At 36.7% G+C, this 22,911-nt stretch overlaps 1 protein-coding gene across 1 annotated transcript in view; it reads left to right on the forward strand.

The window, feature by feature from the left end:
* Positions 1 to 22,911, forward strand: part of CNTNAP2 (contactin associated protein 2) — a 1,031,909-nt gene that overhangs the window by 349,993 nt on the left and 659,005 nt on the right. Inside the window, exon 3 of the mRNA XM_010398652.4 lies at positions 8,500 to 8,693. Within this exon, the coding sequence (XP_010396954.1) occupies positions 8,500 to 8,693 (194 nt within the window). The remainder of the gene's footprint in view (positions 1 to 8,499; positions 8,694 to 22,911) is intronic.

Consider the following 22,911-nt stretch of genomic DNA (forward strand, 5'->3'; position numbering starts at 1 on the left):
TTTCTTGTGGGAGACACAGACCAGGAGATTTGCAGTTGAAAAACATAGAAAAACGAGAGAGTTTTTTGCACATCACTAGAACACTGGTATGTACTGAAACACAGTGGCAGAAACTGTGTTCCCTACAGGATGCCACACAGCAAGTCTCTGTAAGACTAGAGGCTCAGCTTTTGTCTTTTACAGCTGAAGACTTGACATAGAACAAGATATGTAAACCTGAATTATACGATTTAATCATTTTTCATGTGCAATCATTTGAGGGAAAAAAATTAATCAAGATAGGCTAGAACACCGTGGTATAACTTTCAGTAATTCAGCTTTGCCTTCCAACAATTTGTGGGCTCAACTAATGGGAACAGGATGACTTAGGTGACTAAAATGTGTAGGCGTCTCATTGCTGGTATCAGTCAGGTGCTGGAATACCTTAATTCCTTTTTCTCTGGCATCTCTACTAAAGAAGTATCACAGCAGCTACAAGGAAGTGTTGTAATGAGCTCATATCTGTATATTTAAAGTGATGTATTTTGTATTGAATGCTATTCAGTCACAGTCAGTAAAACTTTGCTATTTGTGATCTGACCATCATTAAAATCTCGATAAGAATCTGCTAATCAGGGCTCGATTACTCAGCAGAGACACTGCCGAGGTAGTATCTGCTATGCATTAACTATACACTTGCTAGTTCTTTCCAGGGATATGACCTGAGTTGTCAGGAAAACCCCAGTGCTGCAATGCATAAACATACAAGGAGAGATTTGTGTCATGATACTTGCAAAGGTGATGTGAGGAAAGTGACATCTCTCTACTCTCTACCTCATCTTTTGTGTGCCACTGTGGTTATTTTGTATGCAAGGGATTTGTGTGGCAGGGTCCAGCGATCCGTTGGCTTGCCTCAACTTTCCGCCCAGAAAACAAGAACACCTCATGGAGAAGAAGCTGCTTGATGCCTTGAATACAGATTATGTGCACAGAATATTTAAATCTCGTCCAAGTTTTGTTTAAGATTCCATTAGGATGCAGTTGTGAATGAGCTTCTTTTTGCATATGTAATTAGAAAGCAGAACAGATGGGAAAGGCATAGTTTAAAGTGATGTGTTCATTAAAATAACCAAAGCTGCAAAGTGTTTGTTCCCCAACAGTGAATTCAGGATATGAGACTCCTTAGGTTTATGACTTTTTTTTCCCCTACTTTGAGTCTGACAACTGTGAATGACAACAATGAGATCTCTTTTGCATCAATTTTTGTTAGATATCACTACTGTTCCTTAGGGCAGATTGACTGTTCATTCCCTGTTCATATGTGGTGTGTGCTCAGTTAAGATATACTAGGAGGCAGTGGGTATTAAGAAGCAGACACTACGTCAAGGGATTTATTTTAATTGCATTTACTGTAAGAAAGATCTATTGGGATTTAAAAAATAATATAGTGATTTTAATGTTCTTTTAAAAAAGACCTATGTGGGCTGTATCCTGATAAGTACTGCTGTCCCTTGGGTTATTTCTACTTTTAACTTCCAGGTTTTTAAATGAAAATAAAATAATTTTAAGAAATATAATTAGGGTTTTCACACAGACACCCTGTCTATTATTTTACTAGAAGGCAAGTCTTCTAAAATTAGTCTAACAATGTCCAAAAAGTATTTGCTAAAGTGAATAAGGTCTGATCCTTACTCTCCTCCACCAAAATAGGAAAAAAGTTGTTTTTAGGTAGTTTAAAGAAATGAAAAGCATACCCCCTTTATAGGCTTGCATCTTTCAGCTGCTATGAAGGAAGGCTCATTTGAGTAATGAATATTGGATCTTTCCAATCTTCTACTCCTGCAAAATGAGTTTTATTAGATGTATTTTATAGGGAACTTAGAGCTTTAGAGCTTACCGGCTCTTAATTTTTGCTGTACTTCTAGAAAGCTGTTGAAACTCATGGAGAAGTAGGTCAAAGGTTGGATATAATTTGCCAGTTTCTAGTAAATATTGTTTGATTTGGGGTAAATTCTAACAGTGAATTCTAGAGAAGAAGATATCTAGTCTTCATTTTTGTTCTCTTAGTCTCTCATGCTACTATTTTCTCAGTATTTTTTACATTCTAAATATCAACTTTTTCTTCTTCTGAAGCAGAATGTTCATTATTTGCCCACAATTGGTATTTTACATGGTCATGTCTGCAAATGCATCCCTACTGTTATGTGCTAAAAAGAAGAGCTTTTCAAAAATGCAAAAGCAAATCCCTACCCTGAAGATAGGGAATGGATTATAAATCCAAATTTAGCTAGAACAGCAGATGGATACAAGAAATAAACAAATACATGCTGTTTATGATAAGGAAATAAATGTTTGTCCATGCCAGTATCAGGGAAAGATTGCTTCAATTAGAAGTGAAGCCCTGTATGAGGACTGGAGCTTCTTTGTTGGAGGACTCTACTAAATACATGGTAAATGCGACCCTCCCTCAAAGCAGGTTGAAGTGCAAAGTCTTCAATCATCCAAGATTTCTGTATAAGCATAACTTTTCTCAGTGTGGCAAGACCCACTGTAATGTTCTGGTATTGGAAGGGACCTTAAAGGTTATCTAGTTTCAACACCTTCTACCAGACCAGAAAGCCCCGTTCAACCTGACCTTGAACACTGACAGGAATTGGGCATCCACAGCTTCTCTGGGCAACTCATTGCAGTGTCTCACCAGCTTAGGTGTAAAGAATTTCTTCCTAATGTCTAACCTAAATATACTCTCTTTCAGTTTGAAGCCATTCCCCCTTGTCCTGTCACTACACACCCTTAGGAAAAAGTCCCTCTCTATCTTTCTTGTAGGCTCCCTTCAGGCACTAGAAGATGACAATTAATTCACCCCAAAGTCTTCTCTTTTCAAGGCTGAACAATCCCAGCTTTCTCAGCCTGTCTTCATAGGAGATGTGCTCCAGCCCTCTGAGCATCTTGTGACTTCCTCTGAATTTATTCCAATAGCTCCACATCCTTCCTGTGTTGGGGTTCTCACAGCTGGAAGCATTTTATTTTCTTTGAGTAATGTCTTTATCTACACTGCATTATAAAATGGACAGAGGAAGACAAGGCAAAAATGAAAACCTCCATTGACATCCTACTTAACTGCGATGGTGACAAACAGTGCAGGTATATTTATGCCATTTAGAAGTTTGGGTCTCTTATATTGCTTTCTAGGGTGCTGTAGAAACTGGCTGCCCATATTTTCTCTGAAGTGCAGTAAATGAATGATCTCAGTGTTTCAAAAATTTCTTTTTTGTCTTGATTTATCTTTTATGTAGCGGAATGACAAGCAATGTCTTGGAAAATAGCAAGGTATCAAACAGTATTGATTTCATGCTATTGCAGTGACCTAGAAAGTGTTATTTCTCATTGAAAGATTATGTTGTGGTTTTCCCATACAAATAAGAAGATTCAAACTCTAGGAATGTTTCAGGCTGTTATTACATAATCATTAAAAAAAGCATATTTTTTGTTTCCTTGCTGAAAGGCTATAGAATTATTCTAGGATTAGATAAAATAATCCCCTGAATTATTACAACAAAACTTACATCCCACATCTATGATTTGCTGTCTAATGAAATTTCTGAGTAAGGATTCTCTTACTTTTAATTCATGTCATTGAAACTTTTTTATTACTGATTTGAAAAGAGTAGGATACTAGACTTACTGCAGTACTGATATTTTTAATTTTGTGATTTGAAGTAGGGAGTGATAAACAAGTGAGACTAAAACAAGAATGGATTCTTCCAGTGCAAATTAATGTTTCCAGTTTTCATCATGAATGAAAATGGAAGTTCAAAATTTTCAAAGGAATGATTTCTAACTGAAATGGAACAGACATTTTCAAAACTCATCAGTGTCCCCCTTCTTATAGATCTGTAAACTCAATAGCCTGTGACAGTTCATATCAAAGTATAAAATCTGTGAGCCTATCCCAGCTTTGCTGCTTACTGACAATTCATCATGGGGAATGATAAGAAAGTAAGTCTAACTCATCATATTGGCTGTCTTTTTGTGCAGTAAAGGGGAGGTAAGTCACTCCCAGGGGAGGTAAGTCAGTCCCCAACTTTGAATAGGGAGCTGAAATGTGTAATTAATTAAAAAGAAGAAATTTTACATGAAAAAATAGGCCCATGTTGACATAAATTCTTTATACTCCTAGAAATAGATTGTGCTATCTTTTACATGTGTCATTCAGAGATAGACTATGTTTTTCATGCTGCTTGCTGTTCCACAGAATGAACCTGTGGAATAAAATGCAATAAAAACATGAAACACATTGGAATATTCCTAATTTAAAAAAATTAAGTCTTTGAACTTCAAGTCTTGTAATGAAGCTAATACTGTTTGTTAGCAATTGTTTTTATTTGGTGCAAAATCATTAACAATTTCCACTTTTACAAGTTCTTAGCATTCTGAATACAGTTTTACGTCTCCTGCATAATAAGACTTATCATGAGTGTTTGTTTCAGTAGTTTGGTCAGTCTGCAGTAGGAGCAGATCCAATTACTTGTTTTGAAAATAAAGTTCTATGAAATCTTTCATAGCTGACTTTTACCACAGGTATGCTCTTGCTGGCTTTGTTGATTGAGACTTATAGGCTTTTATGCACAAGAAAGTTTCTTGGGTCCTCAAAGATACTTGGGCCACATGCTCAGTGCTGACTTTACTCTTGTTGAACTTGGAGTTCTCTATTAACAAAAATTCATGTACAGTCATTCTTGCTCAAGGTGAAATGAGTTGTCCTGTGTGTAGTGTTAAGTGGTATATGGTATAAATCAGAGTATCCAGTGACTCTTTTGGTTCATGTCACTGGGTCAATTATTTTGGCTGATGACTGGTTGAATATGTTTAATCACATTAAATTCTAGTATAGCATAAAAATTAAAATAGGAAGAGATATTGTATGTAATTGAATTTATTGTACCTTTACTACCAAAAAACTCCATAAATGCTCCTTACCTTTTTTAAGGAAAGCCAAGTGTATTATATGCATCTGTTTAGTATCTTTAAAACAATTTTTTAAGCTCTAATCTACTTCTAATTTTAACTCTTATTGATTTCGTAGTATATTGTGCTATTTGTCATTAAAAGGCAGTACATGAATTAAAGGGAGCATTGAATGAAAAAACATGTATCCAGTGCCTATTTTTCTACTGTAATAAAAAGTGCAAATAATAAATGTAATAAAATTCAGGATATAGCCTATAGCTATTAAAAATGAACAGTTTACACCAAGGTGTGAATAATAGCACTGAATAGAAATTACTCAACAGATTTAATACACCACTGTAGTTTCAGTATGACGTAAAGTTCCCTGAAAACTATTAACTGCTGTCATTTTGATCCTTCCCTAAAGATAATTCATTATCCTTTCATAAGGTATTGGCCATAAAATTCTGTTTATTTAAAAAATAATGACATATTGTGGAAATCAGGTTTGATTTCCAAATTCCTCACTCCTTTAAAAAGGCAAAATATATTATTTATCAGTAACTCCTCTTTTCCGAATCCAGTATCACACCAGCTTCTGAATTCTGGTGAAGAAGCTGGGATTTATTCAACAAAATATTTCATGATATGTGGAATTGTAAGCATGTGCACATTTATGGGGAAATGAGGTTTTTGTACCTGCTTAGATTGAATGGAGATACAAATGCACTTAAATTCCTCCAGTGAATTTGGGCTGTTTCAGGATTGCACTGTGGGGAAATTTGTATGTAATACAACATTTTCATAATCTATTTAGAGCATGCATCTGAAAAAAACCATAATAAAAATAAAAGGGATCCTTGAACCACTAGAGGTTACATGTATCGGCAACAAAATTAACAAAGTAGTCCTCTCCCCCAAATTACATATCTTGGTGAATCAAAATGGAAGAGGACAATTTTAACTGATACTCACAGGCTGCTTCTGGTGACTGGCTGAGGACTGCCCTGTGCACTCAGATTAACCACCATTCCCTTACTATGCTGGTCTGCTCAGCAGCACATTTAGCTGTAATGCAGCATGTTTCTCCTTCATCCTTTCGACTATTTATTCCTTTACTTGCTTGGAAGAGCCAGAAGGCAAATCTAAAACTGAGATATGGGATAATATTGTTTGCTGCTCTTTGCAACATTGACAAGAAGTCTTGTCTCTTGCTTGTTAGAAATGGTTCTAGGGCAGTCTGTCTTGCAATGCCAGTGTTTCCATCTCATGGCCTATATGTGACTACTGTGTCACATCTCTCTAACTTTTCTTAAGCATGATGTGAAAAATGCTTTCCAACTTTTCTTACATAAAAATAAATAACCAAGAAAAGGAGTGCTAGCACTCAATTTTTACAAACTTTTCCAAGGATTTGTAGGTGAAGACTCTTCAAAACCTAGTTGCAATTTACAGTGAATGTTTAACAATTACAGAAAGACAAAATCCTGTCTCAGTAACATGAATGTACTAAATAAAGAAATTATATTTTGTTATGCTTCAAAGTCTTTTCCTTTAAATGTGCTTAACAAAAATCTCCTGGATTAATGTAAATCTCCTGCATAAGTAAAAAGTGTAAAAACCATAACATCTATTTTAACCTTCATAGCACTATAGTATATCATACTTTCTCAACAATTGCACTGATGAAGGAAATTTTAGTGATTGACTCTTTAACTTTGTCTTTCATAAATGCTTTTAAAAAATGCTCACATTTGAACCTTATTTTTTTTCTGTAGCCACCAAAGATTTTTTTACAAAGATGGCTTTTGTACAGTGGCAAATTTTTTTTGTGTTCCATCAGTCTCAGATACGTCAGTTTGATGAGGATCTTAGGATAGGGAGAGAAAACATCATCTCTGCTATTACAAGAAGTATGTAGAGCTGACTGTTCCAATCTCCATGCATAGTAGTTATGAAGAAGCTCTATTTTGTTTTGAGTGATCAGGTACCTTTCTCTGCAAAACTAGAGGTAGTTTGCATTTGGGAATGTGCGGGAATTTTTTTGCTGCAAGTGCTTTTCAGTAAAGGTGTTTTTTTGAGTTTGTTTTAAAGAGCATTTAACTATTCCCTACAGCTAAAGTATCCCGTTTACTTTGCTGGGTAGAGCAGTGAGAAAGCATCTATTGCAAATCTTGAAAATTTTAACAAATTAGTTGTCATTGGTGTAGTGCTACACTCTTAATTACAATGAAAGGCAACCACTTAAGGCATCAGATCATCCTGTTGATATGACAACATTATAATGTCCAATGACCCGCAAAGGTTAACACCTGTAGCAGCTGAATGAGTTTTAGGGTTGCTTAAGACTGAGGCAATGCTGCCGCCTAATGATGGGAGTATATGAGATGCAGTATAGCAAAGTTTCTTGTTTGGCAAGCAGGCGAGGCTTTTGACATGAATTGAAGCGTATAAGTGAAATTAAAAGCAAGGAAAATTGGCCCATGGACTAGACTACATGATTTGGTGGTGTGCCAAGACATTTATTTGGTTCAAATCTAAAAGCAAAATAAAACCCCTGTAAATCACATCAAGTCTGTAAACATTTTGTTTTCTGTGTATTAATGTCTGTTATGATGATAAAGGGAATAATATTCCACTTTTTCTCTGTTTTGATAGATGAGGTTTTTTATTTCATTTATTTCCTAATACTTACCATTATAATAGATATATCATTTTAATATCTATCTGAGAAATTTTATTATTCTCTGAAGAATCCTAATACAGTTTTCCCCTTAATATTTTTATTTCAGAATAAGAAATTGCATTAATGTCTCAATACTATATTTATCTATGCATCACTGGCCTTCTTTATTTAGAACAGTTTAATGTAGTCTAGTGGCTGAGAAGAATATTAACAGTATTACTGTCAAGTTAATTCATAGACCCATAAAGAGCAATAACACTTGTGTAAGGCATCTGCCAAAGTAATCTGTGACAGATTTTACAATGAGCAGATCAAAACTGGATCTAGCCCTGAAGTACCTGCTCCTTTCTAAATTCGTCTGGTAGATCTTTCAGTTTGGACATGATAGTGAAACATAGAAAAGTAGAGATCTAGCTCTTATTTCCTTGCTTTTTTTTTCTATATTATCTCTTCAACTTGAAATGTTATTGAAAAGGCATAGAAAATGCAAAACTTTTTATTGATTTGTGCCTTACTCTGACAAAGGACTTCATGGCAAATTGGTCAACCCTTGAACAATTATAATTTGGCCAAAAGTAATAAACTGTAATTAAGGCATTATGAAGGCATTGATTGGTTAGCAGGCATCCCACTAAGTCATTGTAATTTTGTAAATATCAAAATAGGATTGGGGCAACAGAGTTAATGTACTTAAAGCCTGTGCTAAAGTTTATTCTGCATTCTTTTGAAAGTAGGAACTCATATTTCTTTCATATGTGTTCAAATTTTTTTGCTATTCTGTTCCTCTCAGCTGGGCTGACTTCCAGCAATCACCATCTTCACAATGAATTCTCATCAAAGCAACTGCCCGAGATCTAAATCTCTCTTCTGTTACAACACAACAGGTGCAGGAGGTTGGTCTCCATCAGACAGTGATCATTACCAGTGGCTGCAAGTGGATTTTGGGAACAGGAAGCAGATCAGTGCTATTGCAACTCAAGGCAGGTACAGCAGCTCTGACTGGGTAACTCAGTATCGGATGCTCTACAGTGATACAGGGAGAAACTGGAAACCATACCACCAAGATGGAAACATCTGGGTAAGTAGTTGGTATGAAGTGGAGGCATATGCTGTAATGATGTTGATTGACTGTATTTTTTGGAACCTTGTGCAACTCTTCAGCGTTGTTTATATCAAAAAAGAACAGAGCTTTGCTCAAAACACTGTGATTCAAGTTGCAGCTTCTGTAAGGAGGGCTATCCCCAAATTAGCAAAGCCCATTTTGGGGTGACGGTATTTAGCAGAATATGCAGATATTTTTTTGGTTGCGGGTATTGTTCAATGAGTCTTATGCTTTGCCTCCTCTTTCAACTAATGTCATGGAGTGAGACAAAATATTGGTTTTGAAAATTCTCCTGTTAAAATTTTGGAGGGTAATTTGTTCTTTCTTTGTACATGTGCTGGTGAGCAGTTTTGTCGGGTATGCATTATTTTCCATACAGGTGCTACAGGGATGTGTTTGCTTTGGCTGGGATAGAGAGAATTTTCTTCACAGTAGCTAATATAGGGATGTGGTTTGGATTTTTGCTGGGAAGAGTGTTGTTAACTCAAGAACGTTTTCCTTACTGCCAAGCAGTGCTTGTACAGCCTGAAGGCCTTTTCTATTTGTCAACCTTCTTCAGCAAGTAGGCTGTGGGTGCACAAGAAACTGGGAGGGGACACAGCCAGGACAGCTGATTCCAACTGACCACTGGAGTCATCCTCAGCATATAATACTGGGGGAAGGAGTAAGAGGTCATGTTCGGAGTGATGACATTTGTTGTCCCAAGTCACCATTCCATGTGATAGAGTCCTGTTTTCCTTGGGATGGCCAAACACCTGCCTGCTCATGAGAAGTGGTGAATGAATTCCTTTATTGCTTTGCTTGAGTGTGGTTTTTGCTTTTCCTATGAAACTGGCTGTATCTCAACCCATGCGTTTTCTCACTTTTCCTGTTCTCTCCCTCATCCCACTGTGGGAGAGTGAGTGGACAGCTGTGTGGTGCTTAGCTGCTGGCTGGGGTTAAACCATGACAAGGGATATTTATGCTATAATGATTTTAGGAAAAAGCATATAGTTTGTCTTTGGTTTTTACATTTTTTCATGGATAAACTGCTAATTTCATTCTTGCTGAAAACAGTAGCCTTCTATTTTGCTGATAAAAAAATGATAGCTATTACTTTAACATTCCTTATACTCATAGCATTTCTTTCAGATGGTGTTCTTTTTCAAAAGTATAGTTTGAAAACAGCAAAATGTTATCATTCTTTCTGAAACCAAATTAAGTGATTAGCTATTATGCCAAAGCAGACAAGATTTAACATAGTGATATTTTAGATTCACATTTTTGCCAGATGCTTCTTTTATTAAGGTCTGTTATTAAAAATGAATGTCAAGTATAGAGCATAAGGTGAATGATTTTATCTGTATAAGAGAAACTCAGTTAATATGTGGAGTGCATAGAAACAGTCATTTTTTATTACGGTATTGATTTATTGAAAAAATCTCTTCCATGTGCCAGATAGGATTCTGAAAGAGGGAGAACTTAAAGCTGGGGAGAGACAACCATGAAGAGAAAAAAGATTGGATTTTTGGCTTACATTCCTTAGATTTTTGGATATGAATGTTCTTCAGCAGGGTAGGGGACAACTTATGCTTAAGCTGGATAAATATAAAAATTTCTCGTTTAAGGCCACGTAGTGTAAACACTAAATGCTATAAATATTTTTATATACCTACTCTAAGTGTATAAAAGCTTCTCCAACAACTACTGTTGAAATCACCAAGAGTGGGAGAGAGCTTTGCAGCTGGCTGAGTGAATAATATATAAAGCAGAACAGTTAGGCTGAGGAAAAATATGCTCCTAATAACTTTTGGTGATGCCTAGTTTGGTTGATTTAGTTACAGCTGTGATTGCTCATTTCCAAAGCAGACCAGCTTTCTGAGTGAGGGATTTGTAGCAAGTCTTTATTCTTATACCATCATTTAATACAAAAATATTGATAGTTTCTCCATGAAAGAACATTTCCTGTTTCTCTTCATTAGCACTTATGTATGCATGATGGATTCAGGGGAATACTATTGGTCTGTTATTCACCATTGACATCACATGCAAGAGAGTGTGATGAGCCATGCAGGTCTGCTGCTTTTATTTGGAATGCTATGCCTTTGGGATATACTCTCATAAGCTGGTTGCTGGAATACTGCTCATGTCCTACAATTCTTACCCAATATCAGAAAAGCAGTTTTAAAAAAAAAATGCTACCTTATCCCTGCTTTCTTTTTAAGAATAAAAGTGGGCTGTTACCAAAAAAATAAAAAGACCACTGTTCTTTATTCTAATTCTAGTTTGCCTAAAATAGCGTTGCTTCAGTGGTTAAATGATGCTTAAGCTTTGAGTTTATCTTGAAAACACTGTTTATTAATTATTAATAAATATTAACCTTTATATGTTCTGAAAACAAGGGAAGTGTCTGAGCAGGGCGAAATTCTGTGGTCCTATTGTAGTAGTAGTGTTACAAGGAGACTGACTTCCCCGATGTGAAAACAGGATGGTGTAGAATTTCCCAGCAGCTCCTCTGCTGAGTGTCAATTTGTACAAGAAATAAAAAGCAGTGGTAGCTGTTAGGACCAGACTAGACCACATAAACCAAGCATCTATCATAGGCACTTTAAACTCATAAACTTGGATTCTTCCTGACTGAAATGACTGTGATGATCTTAAAAATCTCACATGATTCTGGTGCCCTTAGAAATCTTTCTAAAAAGAACTTATTCTTTACCTTTGGATTTGTACCTTTTAAGAGATTTATCCACAAGAGAAATACACTACACAGCCTTTGTTTACCATCCCTCTTCCATCATCCCTATGCCTGAATGTCATTGTTTTCTGGCAACAGTAAATTTAAAATTAAAGGCAAAAATAAATTTAGAGGAAAAGAGAAGTGCAAAGTTCAACAAGATTTAATACAAAAGCAGTTATGATATCAAATGACACAGAGGACGAGATGTGAAAAATAAAGGGAAATAAAAATAAAGCTAACTAGATGAATTGGAGAGAGCAAAAGAGAAATAATTTGCAACAAAGATCTAGTCAGGAACAAACCATTACAATCTGCATAAAAGGCTGAAGTGAACTCTTTCTGTATGCTCTATTCAGGGAGGAAAAGAAGTTCTATAATTACCTCCTAAGTAGGAGAGAAATCAAAAGGCTCTCAGAAAGTCTGTGATGGGGAAAGTGCTTTCAAGGTGAATTTAGAGTAAGCTTCCCAGTTCTGTGAAATAGATTTTGTGACCCCACCCCTCCTGGGCTTTTGGATATTTTCAATTTTCATGAATTTTAATAAGATGAGTGAATGTGGCCTCTTTCCATAAAATGCCTAGCAACTAGAGAATTTTGATCACCTCTTCTACTTTCACTGTTGTAGTCTGAGATTCTAATTTTGATAGGTCATGAGGTTTCCCTTTATACATCAGTCCACTGGGTATTTCATGTACACAAAAAAATCTTTGTTTTGGTATAGATGCTCATTTTGGTTTCTGTATCAATGCTATCTGTCTATTTGCCTAATGAATACATACCAGACATGATTCTACATATAATACTGTTTCTATTTCCTAACTCAGATATAGATTATATAAATGTCTCATGCTAAGCATAATGCAAATATGCTCTATAGGTATAAAAAAATGCTGACATCTTCTGAAAATATTGAGACTGAAATGATATGCATCAGTGGCAGAGGCTCAACACCTCTAACACTGAAATCTTTCCTAAAGGGAATTGGAAGATCCTTGCTGGAATTAAAGAGATCTTATGAAGTACTGTCTTCTAAAATTTGATTACTCTAGTGGAACATGATATCAACTCTCATCCATCTCACTTTATTCTTGAGGATATCAAACTACAAAATCACTGAATAAACTGAGCTGGAAGTCACCCACAAGGGTCATCAAGTCCGACTCCTCACCCTGCACAGCACCATCCCCAAGAGTCACACCATGTGCCGCAGAGTGTTGTCCAAACACTTCTTGAACTCTGTAAGGGCTGGTGCTGAGACCACTTCCCTGGGGAGCCTGTTCCAGTGCCTGACTACCTTTTTCTAATATCCAACCTAAACCTACCCTGACACAACTTCAGTCTATCCCCTGGGGTCCTGTCACTGGGCACCACAGAGCAGAGATCAGTGTCTGCCCTCCTCTTTCCCTCACAAGGAAGTTGTAGACTGTGATGAGGTCTCCCCTTAGTCTTTTCCATTCTGAACAGACCAGGTGACCTCAGCCACTCCTCATAATGCTTCCCCTCAAGGCTCTTCACCATCTTGGTTGCTCTCCTTTGGACACTCTCTAATACCTTTATATCTTTCTTGTATTGTAGCACCCAAAACTGCCCCCAGCACTCGAGGTGAAGCTGCACCAGTGCAGAGCAGGGCAATCCCCTCCCTTGCCTGGCTGCTGATGCTGTGCCTGATGCCCCCCAGGACACAGGTGGCCCTCCTGGCTACCAGGGCACTGCTGACTCATGTTCAACTTGCCATTGACCAGGACCCCCAGGTCTCTTTCTGCAGCACTGCTTTCCAGCATCTCATTGCTCAGTCTGTCCGTACATCCAGGTTTGCCCCATCCCAGGTGCAGAATCTGGCACTTTACTCTGATAAACTTCATATGAATGAAGTTGATGAATGCCCAGCCATCTGATTTGTCCAGGTCTCTCTGCAGGACGTCCCTGCCTTTGAGGGAGTCAACAGCTCCCCTGTTTTGTATCATCTGTGAACTTGCTCAGTGTCCCTTCCAGTCCTGTGCCCAAGTCATTTATGAAGATGTTGAAGAGAACAGGGCCTATAATGGAGCTCAGCAGAACCCCACTAGGGACAGGTCACCAGTCTGATGTCACCCCATTCACTGCAATGCTTTATGCCTGACCGATGAGCCAGTTGCTCACTTATCACATAATGTGTTTATCCAGCTGTGGACTGCACATTTTGTGCAGAAGGATATCAGACAGTATGAAAAGCTTTACAAAAATCCAAAAAGATTATAGCAGTTATGAGTAAAAAAAAAAAAAAAAAAAAAAAAACAAACAAAACAAAACATGGGAAAGGTGGAGTGTAGAATCTCTGCACATGACCTCCAAATTATATTCTGTACCTGACTCTCATCTTCAGCCTCAGTGAACATCAGTGGAGCTGCAAAGATGTAAATGAAAGCAGATTTTGCTTTATTACAGAAAATTTAGACCTCAACCAAGTGGCTGCTGCTACAATTGAAAGCAATTACGTATTTCTGATATTACTGTTGTTTTTCTTTTAGTTTTAATTAAACTTAGAGCATATTATGCATAACATCTGCTTTGGTATTATTTTTATTACTGAAAAGATATTAAGTGAGTACATAGTTTTCACTATGAATAATGATTTTTGGAAAGGAATTTAATTTATCTACTTACGTACTGGCTTTAAACCATTTTTTAAAATAATTTTAATATTTCTGATTTTCTTCCTGTTTTTGGTGAAATAAGCAGGAATCCACTGAGTTAACTGTAAAATGAACTTTACATTTCTCTGGGAACTGAGGCACAAACTACTTCTTGAGCAATATATTCTCTTTGTTTACATGAAGAGAATTTACATGGTTCCACTTGGTATTAAAGGAAGGAAGTTGGTACAGCACAATGGATTTAGCTTTCATAGTAAAACAAGCTCTCAGCATTTCAGAATATTTTGCTGTAATATTGAGCCAAAAGTCATTGTGAAAGAAGCACAAGTGAGTTAGATAATTAACTTTTTCAAGCTGTGCGAGACTTCAGATGTTTGATACTCTTGGGTGCCTTTGGAAATACCAACCATCAGGCAGGCCTAAAGTAACATTTAATGACTAGATAGATATAAGGAAATCATATGCAGCTCCACCTAGCTGAAATTATGTGGGAGCCATCTGCTCAAAATTTCTGTTCATCCTGACGTGCATTTTCTGGTGAGATTATTCTGTGAAAAATTTGCAAGCCTTACCACATTCCCAAGTCCCTTCCACCTGCTCTACTGAGCAACATTTTCAGCTAACCATGGATTTAGTGCATACATCTTAAAGTAAATGATTTGTATATAGCAACTACAATTGAAGAAGAATAAATTCTCGCATACACCCACTCTATTAGGACATGCAAGAATTATTTGCTTTATGAAATCTGTCACTGCTTTTTCCCCCCAAGAGGCAACTTACTTCCATGACCCTAAACTGAATATTAATGAAGGATGATATGAAACAGTTTTTGAGTTTGATGTTTAATGCTGTTTTCCTTTTTTGTGTCTACTTCATAAGATCTTTACTGGCAACTTGCATCATAGAAAGATTTACTAGGTTAATGGGCTTATAGGCCTGGATATTTTGACTTTTTGTTTTGGTTTTTTTTTTTAAGTACTTCTATTGAATTACATTATTTTATTAAACCAATTTAGTTTACATGACATTATACTTTTTTATATTTATGAAAACATTTAAAAAAATACGAAAAGTGATTAGAATGGTCTGTGACCTGACATTTTTTGTTGCTAGGCTGCTGCTAGAATATCAGATACTGTGCAGGCCTATTTAAACATAACAAAGTGGTTTGATATATTAATCAGTGCAAAAGTTTTGGCTAGTGTTTGTAAGTCTTTGGGGAATGTTGTTTTCTGTCTAGTGACTCCCTGACTTATCCTATCTGGAAGGATTTTTGCCTGGTATCTTGCTGTCTCCTTAAAAATATCTCAAGGTTACTGGTGTCATATACACTGGCTTTTAATTCTCCTGATTCTCCAGGTAATTTATTACTAGAAACAGTTTTATTTCCTTCTTCTTTTTTGTGTTTTTAAACTTTCCTTCCATGGTCGGGGTAGCGAGGGGGAAAAAAAAAATCTCATTTTCCTCCTGGAATTCCCTGTGTGACACTTGTTAATTTCATCATGCCTTACCCTGCCTGGATGCTATGTCTCTGAGTCCCTGTCTCCCATACCTTTATTTTAAAAAGATTGCTCCATTCACTTGCAACAGCTAATATCACCCTTATGGGTGTGTTGAGAGAACGAGGTGCCATAACTCCCACCCAAATCATTTTGTCTCAGCACTTAATGGGCATTGCTGACCTATACATTGAGGGCCCCTGACTGAAAGGGTATGGATACAGAAAAATATTTCTTTTGCTGTAGTAAACCTAAACTCTCTTATAGATCTAATTTAATAGTCTCCACTATTATGCCAAATAAATATAAGAAAGTTTTGATAGGACACCGTTAGAAATTCAGGCAGTTGCTGAAATGGAATTTTTAGAAACCCTGAAGAACAGAAAGTTGCAGATAAGTATCAGTGCTATCCTGATGAAACCTGTTTCCTAATCTACTCTTCTCCATGTGGAATCTGTTAAGAGAAACTGTGAAGATTTTTTTAATGCATTTAGAGAAACATACTAGAGAAACATAAATATCATGGCAAAATATATCTATGGCAAATGCTGTCACAGCCACAGGCTGTATTTGTATTAAAATGTCAGAAGACCTGATAGCCTTTTAAATGTTGGAATACTAAGATTAACATCTAACAGGGCTAAACAGTAATGTTAGTTTAAACTACTGACTTTTCTAAAAAACCCCCAAAAATAAATACTTATGTGTCCCTAACTAATAATGAATTTTACGTATGAAGCTATATCCTGACTATAAGACCTTCTAAACATATTTTTGCTTAGAATATTTGATCACATATTTTTTGAAGGATGAAAAATCTTTTATATTATATTTAGCAGAAACATGGGGTTGTCAGTTTGCTTATAACTTTAAATAACATCTTTAAATGGAAAATAAGCTGGCATTTGAAAATTGATTTGATCAGATGGAAAGTTATTATTATTTTCAATCTAAGGTGGTACTCCTGTTATTGAGAGAAAGATTCTATATTTGTGTTAGGCTATCTCCAGAGGCACAAGCAGAATTATTTTTAATCTATCACAGAGTGTGCCAGGTAGAGAGAAGACAAAATTCCTCCTGGTTTGGTGGCAGACAGCATCCCAGCCCTCCCTTGATTCTGTCCAGGCCATTAAAAAAATTGGGATAACATATTAGAGGTATGCAATATAGTCTGTTAGAGCATTTCCATTCTAACAGATTATTTTCTAATCTGTTTCCTTTAGCCTGAGGATTGCTTGTCTGTTTATGTTAAACCATCTTATTTTAAATACAGATATCTAAAGGCAGGTACCTAAATACATTTTTTCGCTCTCAGATGGCTTGGTTTTCAAATACTGTAGTGTCATCATCTCACAATGAATACAATGCACATAGCCCTAAAGACTAAGCCAGCCCAAAAGACTACATGGTGTACTTAGTCAGCTCAGCTATAACAGTAGTCACAGACATGGTTCCATGGCATCACATCTTGGCTAACATATCTTTGTTGAGTGCATCAACAGTCTCTTAAAACTCCTAGTACGGTTATCTAGGTCACCCTTAATCCCCTCCAGGAAGCCTGAACACATGCTAGGTGACAGAACCATGAGTCTTGCTTTTTACTTAGTCATTATATTGTATTATGTTAAAATACTTCTGAATGTGTTTGCCATCCATAATACAAGAACAAGTGCAGGGTGATGCGCCTGGGTCAGGGCAACCCCTGCTATAAACATGGGCTGGGGGAGAAACAGATTGAGAGCAGCCCTGCCCAGAAGGACTTGGGGGTGCTGGTGGATGAGAGGCTGGACATGACCCAGCCATGTGCACTCACAGCCCAGAGAGCCAAATGTGTCCTGGGCTGCATCCAAAGCAGCGTGGGCAGCAGGGTGAGGGAGGGGATTCTGCCCCTCTGCTCCGCTCTGGTGAGACCCCACCTGCAGTGCTGCACCCAGCTCTGGGGTCCCCAGCACAGGAAGGACATAGACCTGTTGGAATGAGTCCAGAGGAGGACACCAAGATGGTCAGAGGGATGGAGAACATCTCCTGTGAGGAAAGGCTAAAATATTTGTGTTTGTCCAGCCTGGAGAAGAAAAGGCTTTGAGGTGACCTAATTGTGGCCTTTCAATACCAGAAGAGAGCCTACAAGAAAGATGGAGAGGGACCTTTTACAAGAGCACGTACTGACTGGACAAGGGGGAATGGCCTTAAATGGAAAGAGAGTAGGTCTAGATATTAGGGAAAAAATTCTTTACTGTGAAGGTGGTGAGGGAGTGGAACCAGTTGCCCAGAGAAGTTGCAAATGTCCCATCCCTGGATGTGCTTAAGGCCAGGTTGGATGGAGCTCTGAGCAAGTGGGAGGGCCACAGCAGGCAAATTGGAACTAGATGATCTTTAAGGTCCCTTCTAACCCAAACCATTCTGTGAATACACTTCTATGCGTAGCTATCTGTGGCACTGTTGAAAGTCTGATCAGTCAAGAACTTCCTTAGTTTCTTCCTAGATTTTTCCCCATGAAACTCAAGAACAAGTTGCCCAAAGAGGTTCTGAGGGACCTGAACCAAACATGCAGAAGTTCCTTTTGATACCGGAAAATGTCTGAGATTTGCCCAAACTGCTAACTATTGAAATGAAGAGGCAAATCAACTCTAATATATTCTGCATTTGATGCATGTGGCTTTTATTTATCTTCATAGGTTACAGCTGGCTTCAGTTTCTGTGGTGAGATACATCATGGAATGTCCCTAAAGGTTAGGAAACTTCAGATATTAGCTCTAAATTCAAGGCAAACCCCACTGCAAGCACCAGTAACCTATGTTTCCTTTTTAATAGTGCATATGAAAAGTGATATAAGTTCTGATCCATGAAACACTCCTCTGCCGAACTTCAAATGTGGAAATTAAAGTAATAAAGCCAAATATTAAAAATTGAGTTTACATGGTCAGAGATCATGTCCAAGTGTGTTGGTATAATATTTAGAAAAAGGAGCCATGGCCTTGCTGAAATTCTTTGTGCAGTACCATACCACAGATGATAAAAACCCTAGTTAAATGTCGGGCAGGTGTAAAGCAGAAAATGTTCTCAGCTTTGTTTTTGCTTGGCCGTGGCAAAAATGAAACTGTGCACAAAGCTGTGGTGCTTCAGTCTGGTGCTTATTTGATGGAATTTTTAAGAAGGTTTTTTGCTTCTTCCTTAATTAATTATTTTCCTTTTTAATTAATTATTAATTAATTAAACAGAAAGGTACTCCGGTAAGGAGAACTCTTAGGTTGGCACAGCTATGTGTTGCAAATACTAAAATCCTTATACTGGGAGATCACAGACGGCATTTTATTTTTCTCTATAATATGCTTTGTGAATACTCCTGAAGATTTGTGCGTGGCAGAATAGATGGTTTGTGACAGCACATGAAAGACCTGGTTGTGTCAATTTGGGTGAACCAAAGGCCTTTTGCTGTACTACTTTTTGTTGCCTGTGAGGTGTGGTATGAACAGAGCATAGCTTGTAAAAGTTGTTTCTTATTTCCCCCTTGGGTCATTAGGTGTTAACTTCCCGCTGAAGATGAGATTAATTACCTGGGAGCAAGTAATGGTTGAATCAACAAGCATTCACTTCAGCGTAGATTTTTGGGCTTGTCCATATGTGGAATTGTACCTTTTAGCTTCTGGTTCTCCCTGGAGAATTGGTACTTGCTAACTGGGGACACTGGAGACTGAGATTTGCAATAAAAAAACAGTGAGAGAATGTACCATGGGAGGCTGACAATTTAAGGGCAAGTGCCTGACTTCAAAATCACACAGTTGCTCAGGTATGATTGCTTGAGTATTTATTTCACAGATATACGTGATTTGAAGCCCCCTTAGTGCTAGAAAGAGGACTCCTTCCATTATGAAAATCACTTTCCCTTATTTTTCCTGGTTGTTAATTTTTTTTTTTTTTAATAAAGGTGAAAAGAAGAAAAACCGCTCATTTCTTTAGCAGTGTATAAACTCTAATCAGCTTGAGAGGAGAAATTGATTTTAAGGGGAAATTTGACAATGCTGCTGCTGACGCACTGTGTGTCTGTGGCTGTATAGATAACTTCAGCCAGAGGGGTCTTAATCTGACACCTTTCATGAGTAGTAAATTGACATCAAAAATATGAAAAAGTTAGACTTGGACCAAGAACACTCCAATGTGCTATTTATTAGATTTTCTTCTTGCCATGTGTTTTTTACTTTTGTAAAATACCCTGAAACTCCTTAAGATATTTAGAGAAAGTACATTGCTTATTGCCACAGATCTTATTCAGAAAGGCATATAAAGAAACCCTTACCTTTTAGGTAGAACTGAATTCTTGTTGGGTTCAATGTAAAGCATGAAGTAAAATGAAAATAAATACATGCTTGACATTTACCTGAATGGTGTTGCTTTTGTATCATCGTACAGACTGTACTCTTGGCAGAATTTGTAAAAATAGTTTTTATATAATATAATTTGCTTAAAAATAGTTACTTTTTTAGTTATGATAGTATTTCTCACTACCTTTTATAATGTATGTGCTTATGCATGTAGATTATGAGTTAATCTTTACTGACATCTGTTTTAGTAATGTGAAAGAAAATAAAAAATAAACTGTGTAAGTTTCTGAACTGCAATACATCAGGGTTAGATACAACAAACCTGTTCAAGTGAAGCATTGATGTGGATTAATAGTGCTGTAACTCTAATTTCTTGTAGACCAATAGTGGAAGACTTGCTTTAATTTGTTTCCAGTCTCTCAAATGTGTCTATCACATTGCTTTTACGTACATAAATTTAACTAAATTGACATCATAGCAACTTACAAAGCAGTAATAGGATTTTTATTTGTGCAATTACAGACAAAACTGGTTCATATTGATCATTAAAACCTAATGTGGAACCATCCCTCCCAACACTACTTGACTTCAACACAAAATACCACAACAGAGGAATAAGTCGACTACTATAAAGTCTTGTCTTAGCTTTAGTATAAATTAGTTTGAGTGTGCTTGGTGATATCCTTACCAACTGTGATCAGCTGACAATGATAATTGTTGTTTTTAAACACTGGCACAAAAGTCACTGGCTATGCTGGATGCTGGGATGTGTTAAATGCTTGTTTTAATTAGCATGTTTTCCAGTGTGCTTAGCTAAAGTTAAAGAAGTGCTGGGTGAGTATTTGTCTCCGCATTCATCCTAATGAGACTACCCACAGGAAGAACTTCTTCCTGTTTGGAGGATTAGATGCACTATCAGAATTTTAGGAAGTGTCAAAATAATTGTTTTGCAAACTGTTTTTTAGAGTATTATTCTAACTTTGTCTTGCAAATTCGGAAAACTATAAGGTGTAATAGGTTTCTTACTCTCAGGTCCAGACACTGAAAATATTAGAGGAAAGCTTATACAATGAATCCCCATTATCCTGAAGTTTGTTTATTTTCTTGTTTAGATTATAAACTAAGTAGATTCTAGGAGGAAGTTATTAAAAAAAATATAGGAAAGTGTATATTTCTAGAAAGAATAACACGTAAACTCTTTTCCAAATCCAGCCAATAGCTTGTACTGAATGATTTCTAAGAAAAGTTATTTTAAACTTCAAAACATTGACATTGACTGGGAAGGGGATGAAGAGGAAAAGTATTCTCTTCAGCTCATCACTTCCTTGACCTTAATTATTTAATTATTTTGAAATATTTAGGAAAATGAGATCAGACTGATGTGTGACTTTGTTCCCTATACTTTGTTACAGTATTTCAGAGGTAAGGCATGAAAAAAGTTGATGCCAGCTGAGGATAGATTCAGTCTTTTTAAAAAAAACTTTTCAGCTTTATTGTCCATATAATAGATTTAGTGGAAATCAAGAACAGTTTTGTACACACACTTTTCCTACCCCCATCAAGCCAGCCTCTTTAATTTTTGACAGATTTTGCCAAAGTGCCAGAAAGACAGAAAAAAAGGGTGGAGAGGAAGAAGAGCACTGTTGAACAAACATACTCAGGATGCACCCCTCTAAAGCAGCATTTTCAAAGCGATAAAGTGTTCATATTCATAAATTGAGTGAGTACCAGTGCTTAAAGAAATAAGACAAAGCTGCTGACATGGCATTGTTGTTAAATTTCCTTAGAGAAAATGAGTTCTGATTGGGAGTGACTGTAACACAGACTTGGGGCTTTTGAGATTTAGATATTGTGATAACTTTACACTCAGACTTTTTTTTTTGGTTTAGATATAAAAAAGATGGGTCAGAGGTTTTTCAGCAGAGGTAAGGGACTAGGTTATTTTTTAGTTAACACTGAAATAGTAAAGGCAGAGGTCAAATTTTCTCAGTGTATTGGGGAAAAAAGAAAATATATCAACATTGTACCATGTTAGACAACAATACCATGAGAATTCTGCAGATACTAAACAGCTAAAGTTTTACTATGTGCAGTTTTTAAAAAAAGGTGAAATATATTTGTTAGCTTAAGGAGAGAGAAGGGAGAGGTAACCCTGTCAGCCTCGAGTGTTTAATCAGTAGAAACTCGCCAGGAAAGAAAGAATTCCTGGTGCACATAAGCATCTGTTAATGACAGATCCCAAGCTGAACTCTGCAAGAGCTTTCTGACATGTCCATGCTGTCTGTATAAGGCTAAAAAGAAAACACCCCCCGACCAAAAAAAACCCCAAAAAACAAAAAACCCTGAGAATAAAATAGATCAATAACAAGAGTTTCTCTTTGACTATCTTACTGGGCAACCTATTGATTAAATCTTTCCCCCATATTTCATTCAAGTGTGTGCCTAGTGGAGTGCTTTTATTATCGCTTTTGTTGTTTAGCATGAAGTTACTGACAGGTATGTTAGTTTGAATGGCTTTCAGATTTATTATTCTATTATTATTTTCAAGGTTAGGTTGATAGAAAAACTATTAAATACTGCTCCCTTCACTTATGAAGTCCCAAAGGAGGTAGCTCCAATCTAGAGATATTGTGTCACTTCAGAATAGAATTCCTTTGAAGACCAAGCCTACCAAGAGCTCTACAGTACAGTTTCTGCCCAGGAATGACATACTGATCAAACAAAGTCTCTGTCCTTCTCAGGACTTCTGTATCATGATTTATCCTGATATAGGTTGCCAGTAGAAGTGCTAGAATCCTGCTTATTTTATAGCTAGGTTTTCAATATAAAGGTGACATTTTATTTGTTTTAGGACATAAAAAACTGATTCATGGTTTCCTAGCTGTCACACATACATTTTTCCTATTTTAGGCTGCCTGATATGTGTAAGGAATATCTTGGGACTGAGAGATGGATACTTAACCAGCTTATTCTTAAATAAAAATAAAAGAGCCAGAGCTCTTTTATTTTTATTTATTAGAAC

This window comes from Corvus cornix, chromosome 2, assembly GCF_000738735.6.
Source record: "Corvus cornix cornix isolate S_Up_H32 chromosome 2, ASM73873v5, whole genome shotgun sequence".
Taxonomy (NCBI): domain Eukaryota; kingdom Metazoa; phylum Chordata; class Aves; order Passeriformes; family Corvidae; genus Corvus; species Corvus cornix.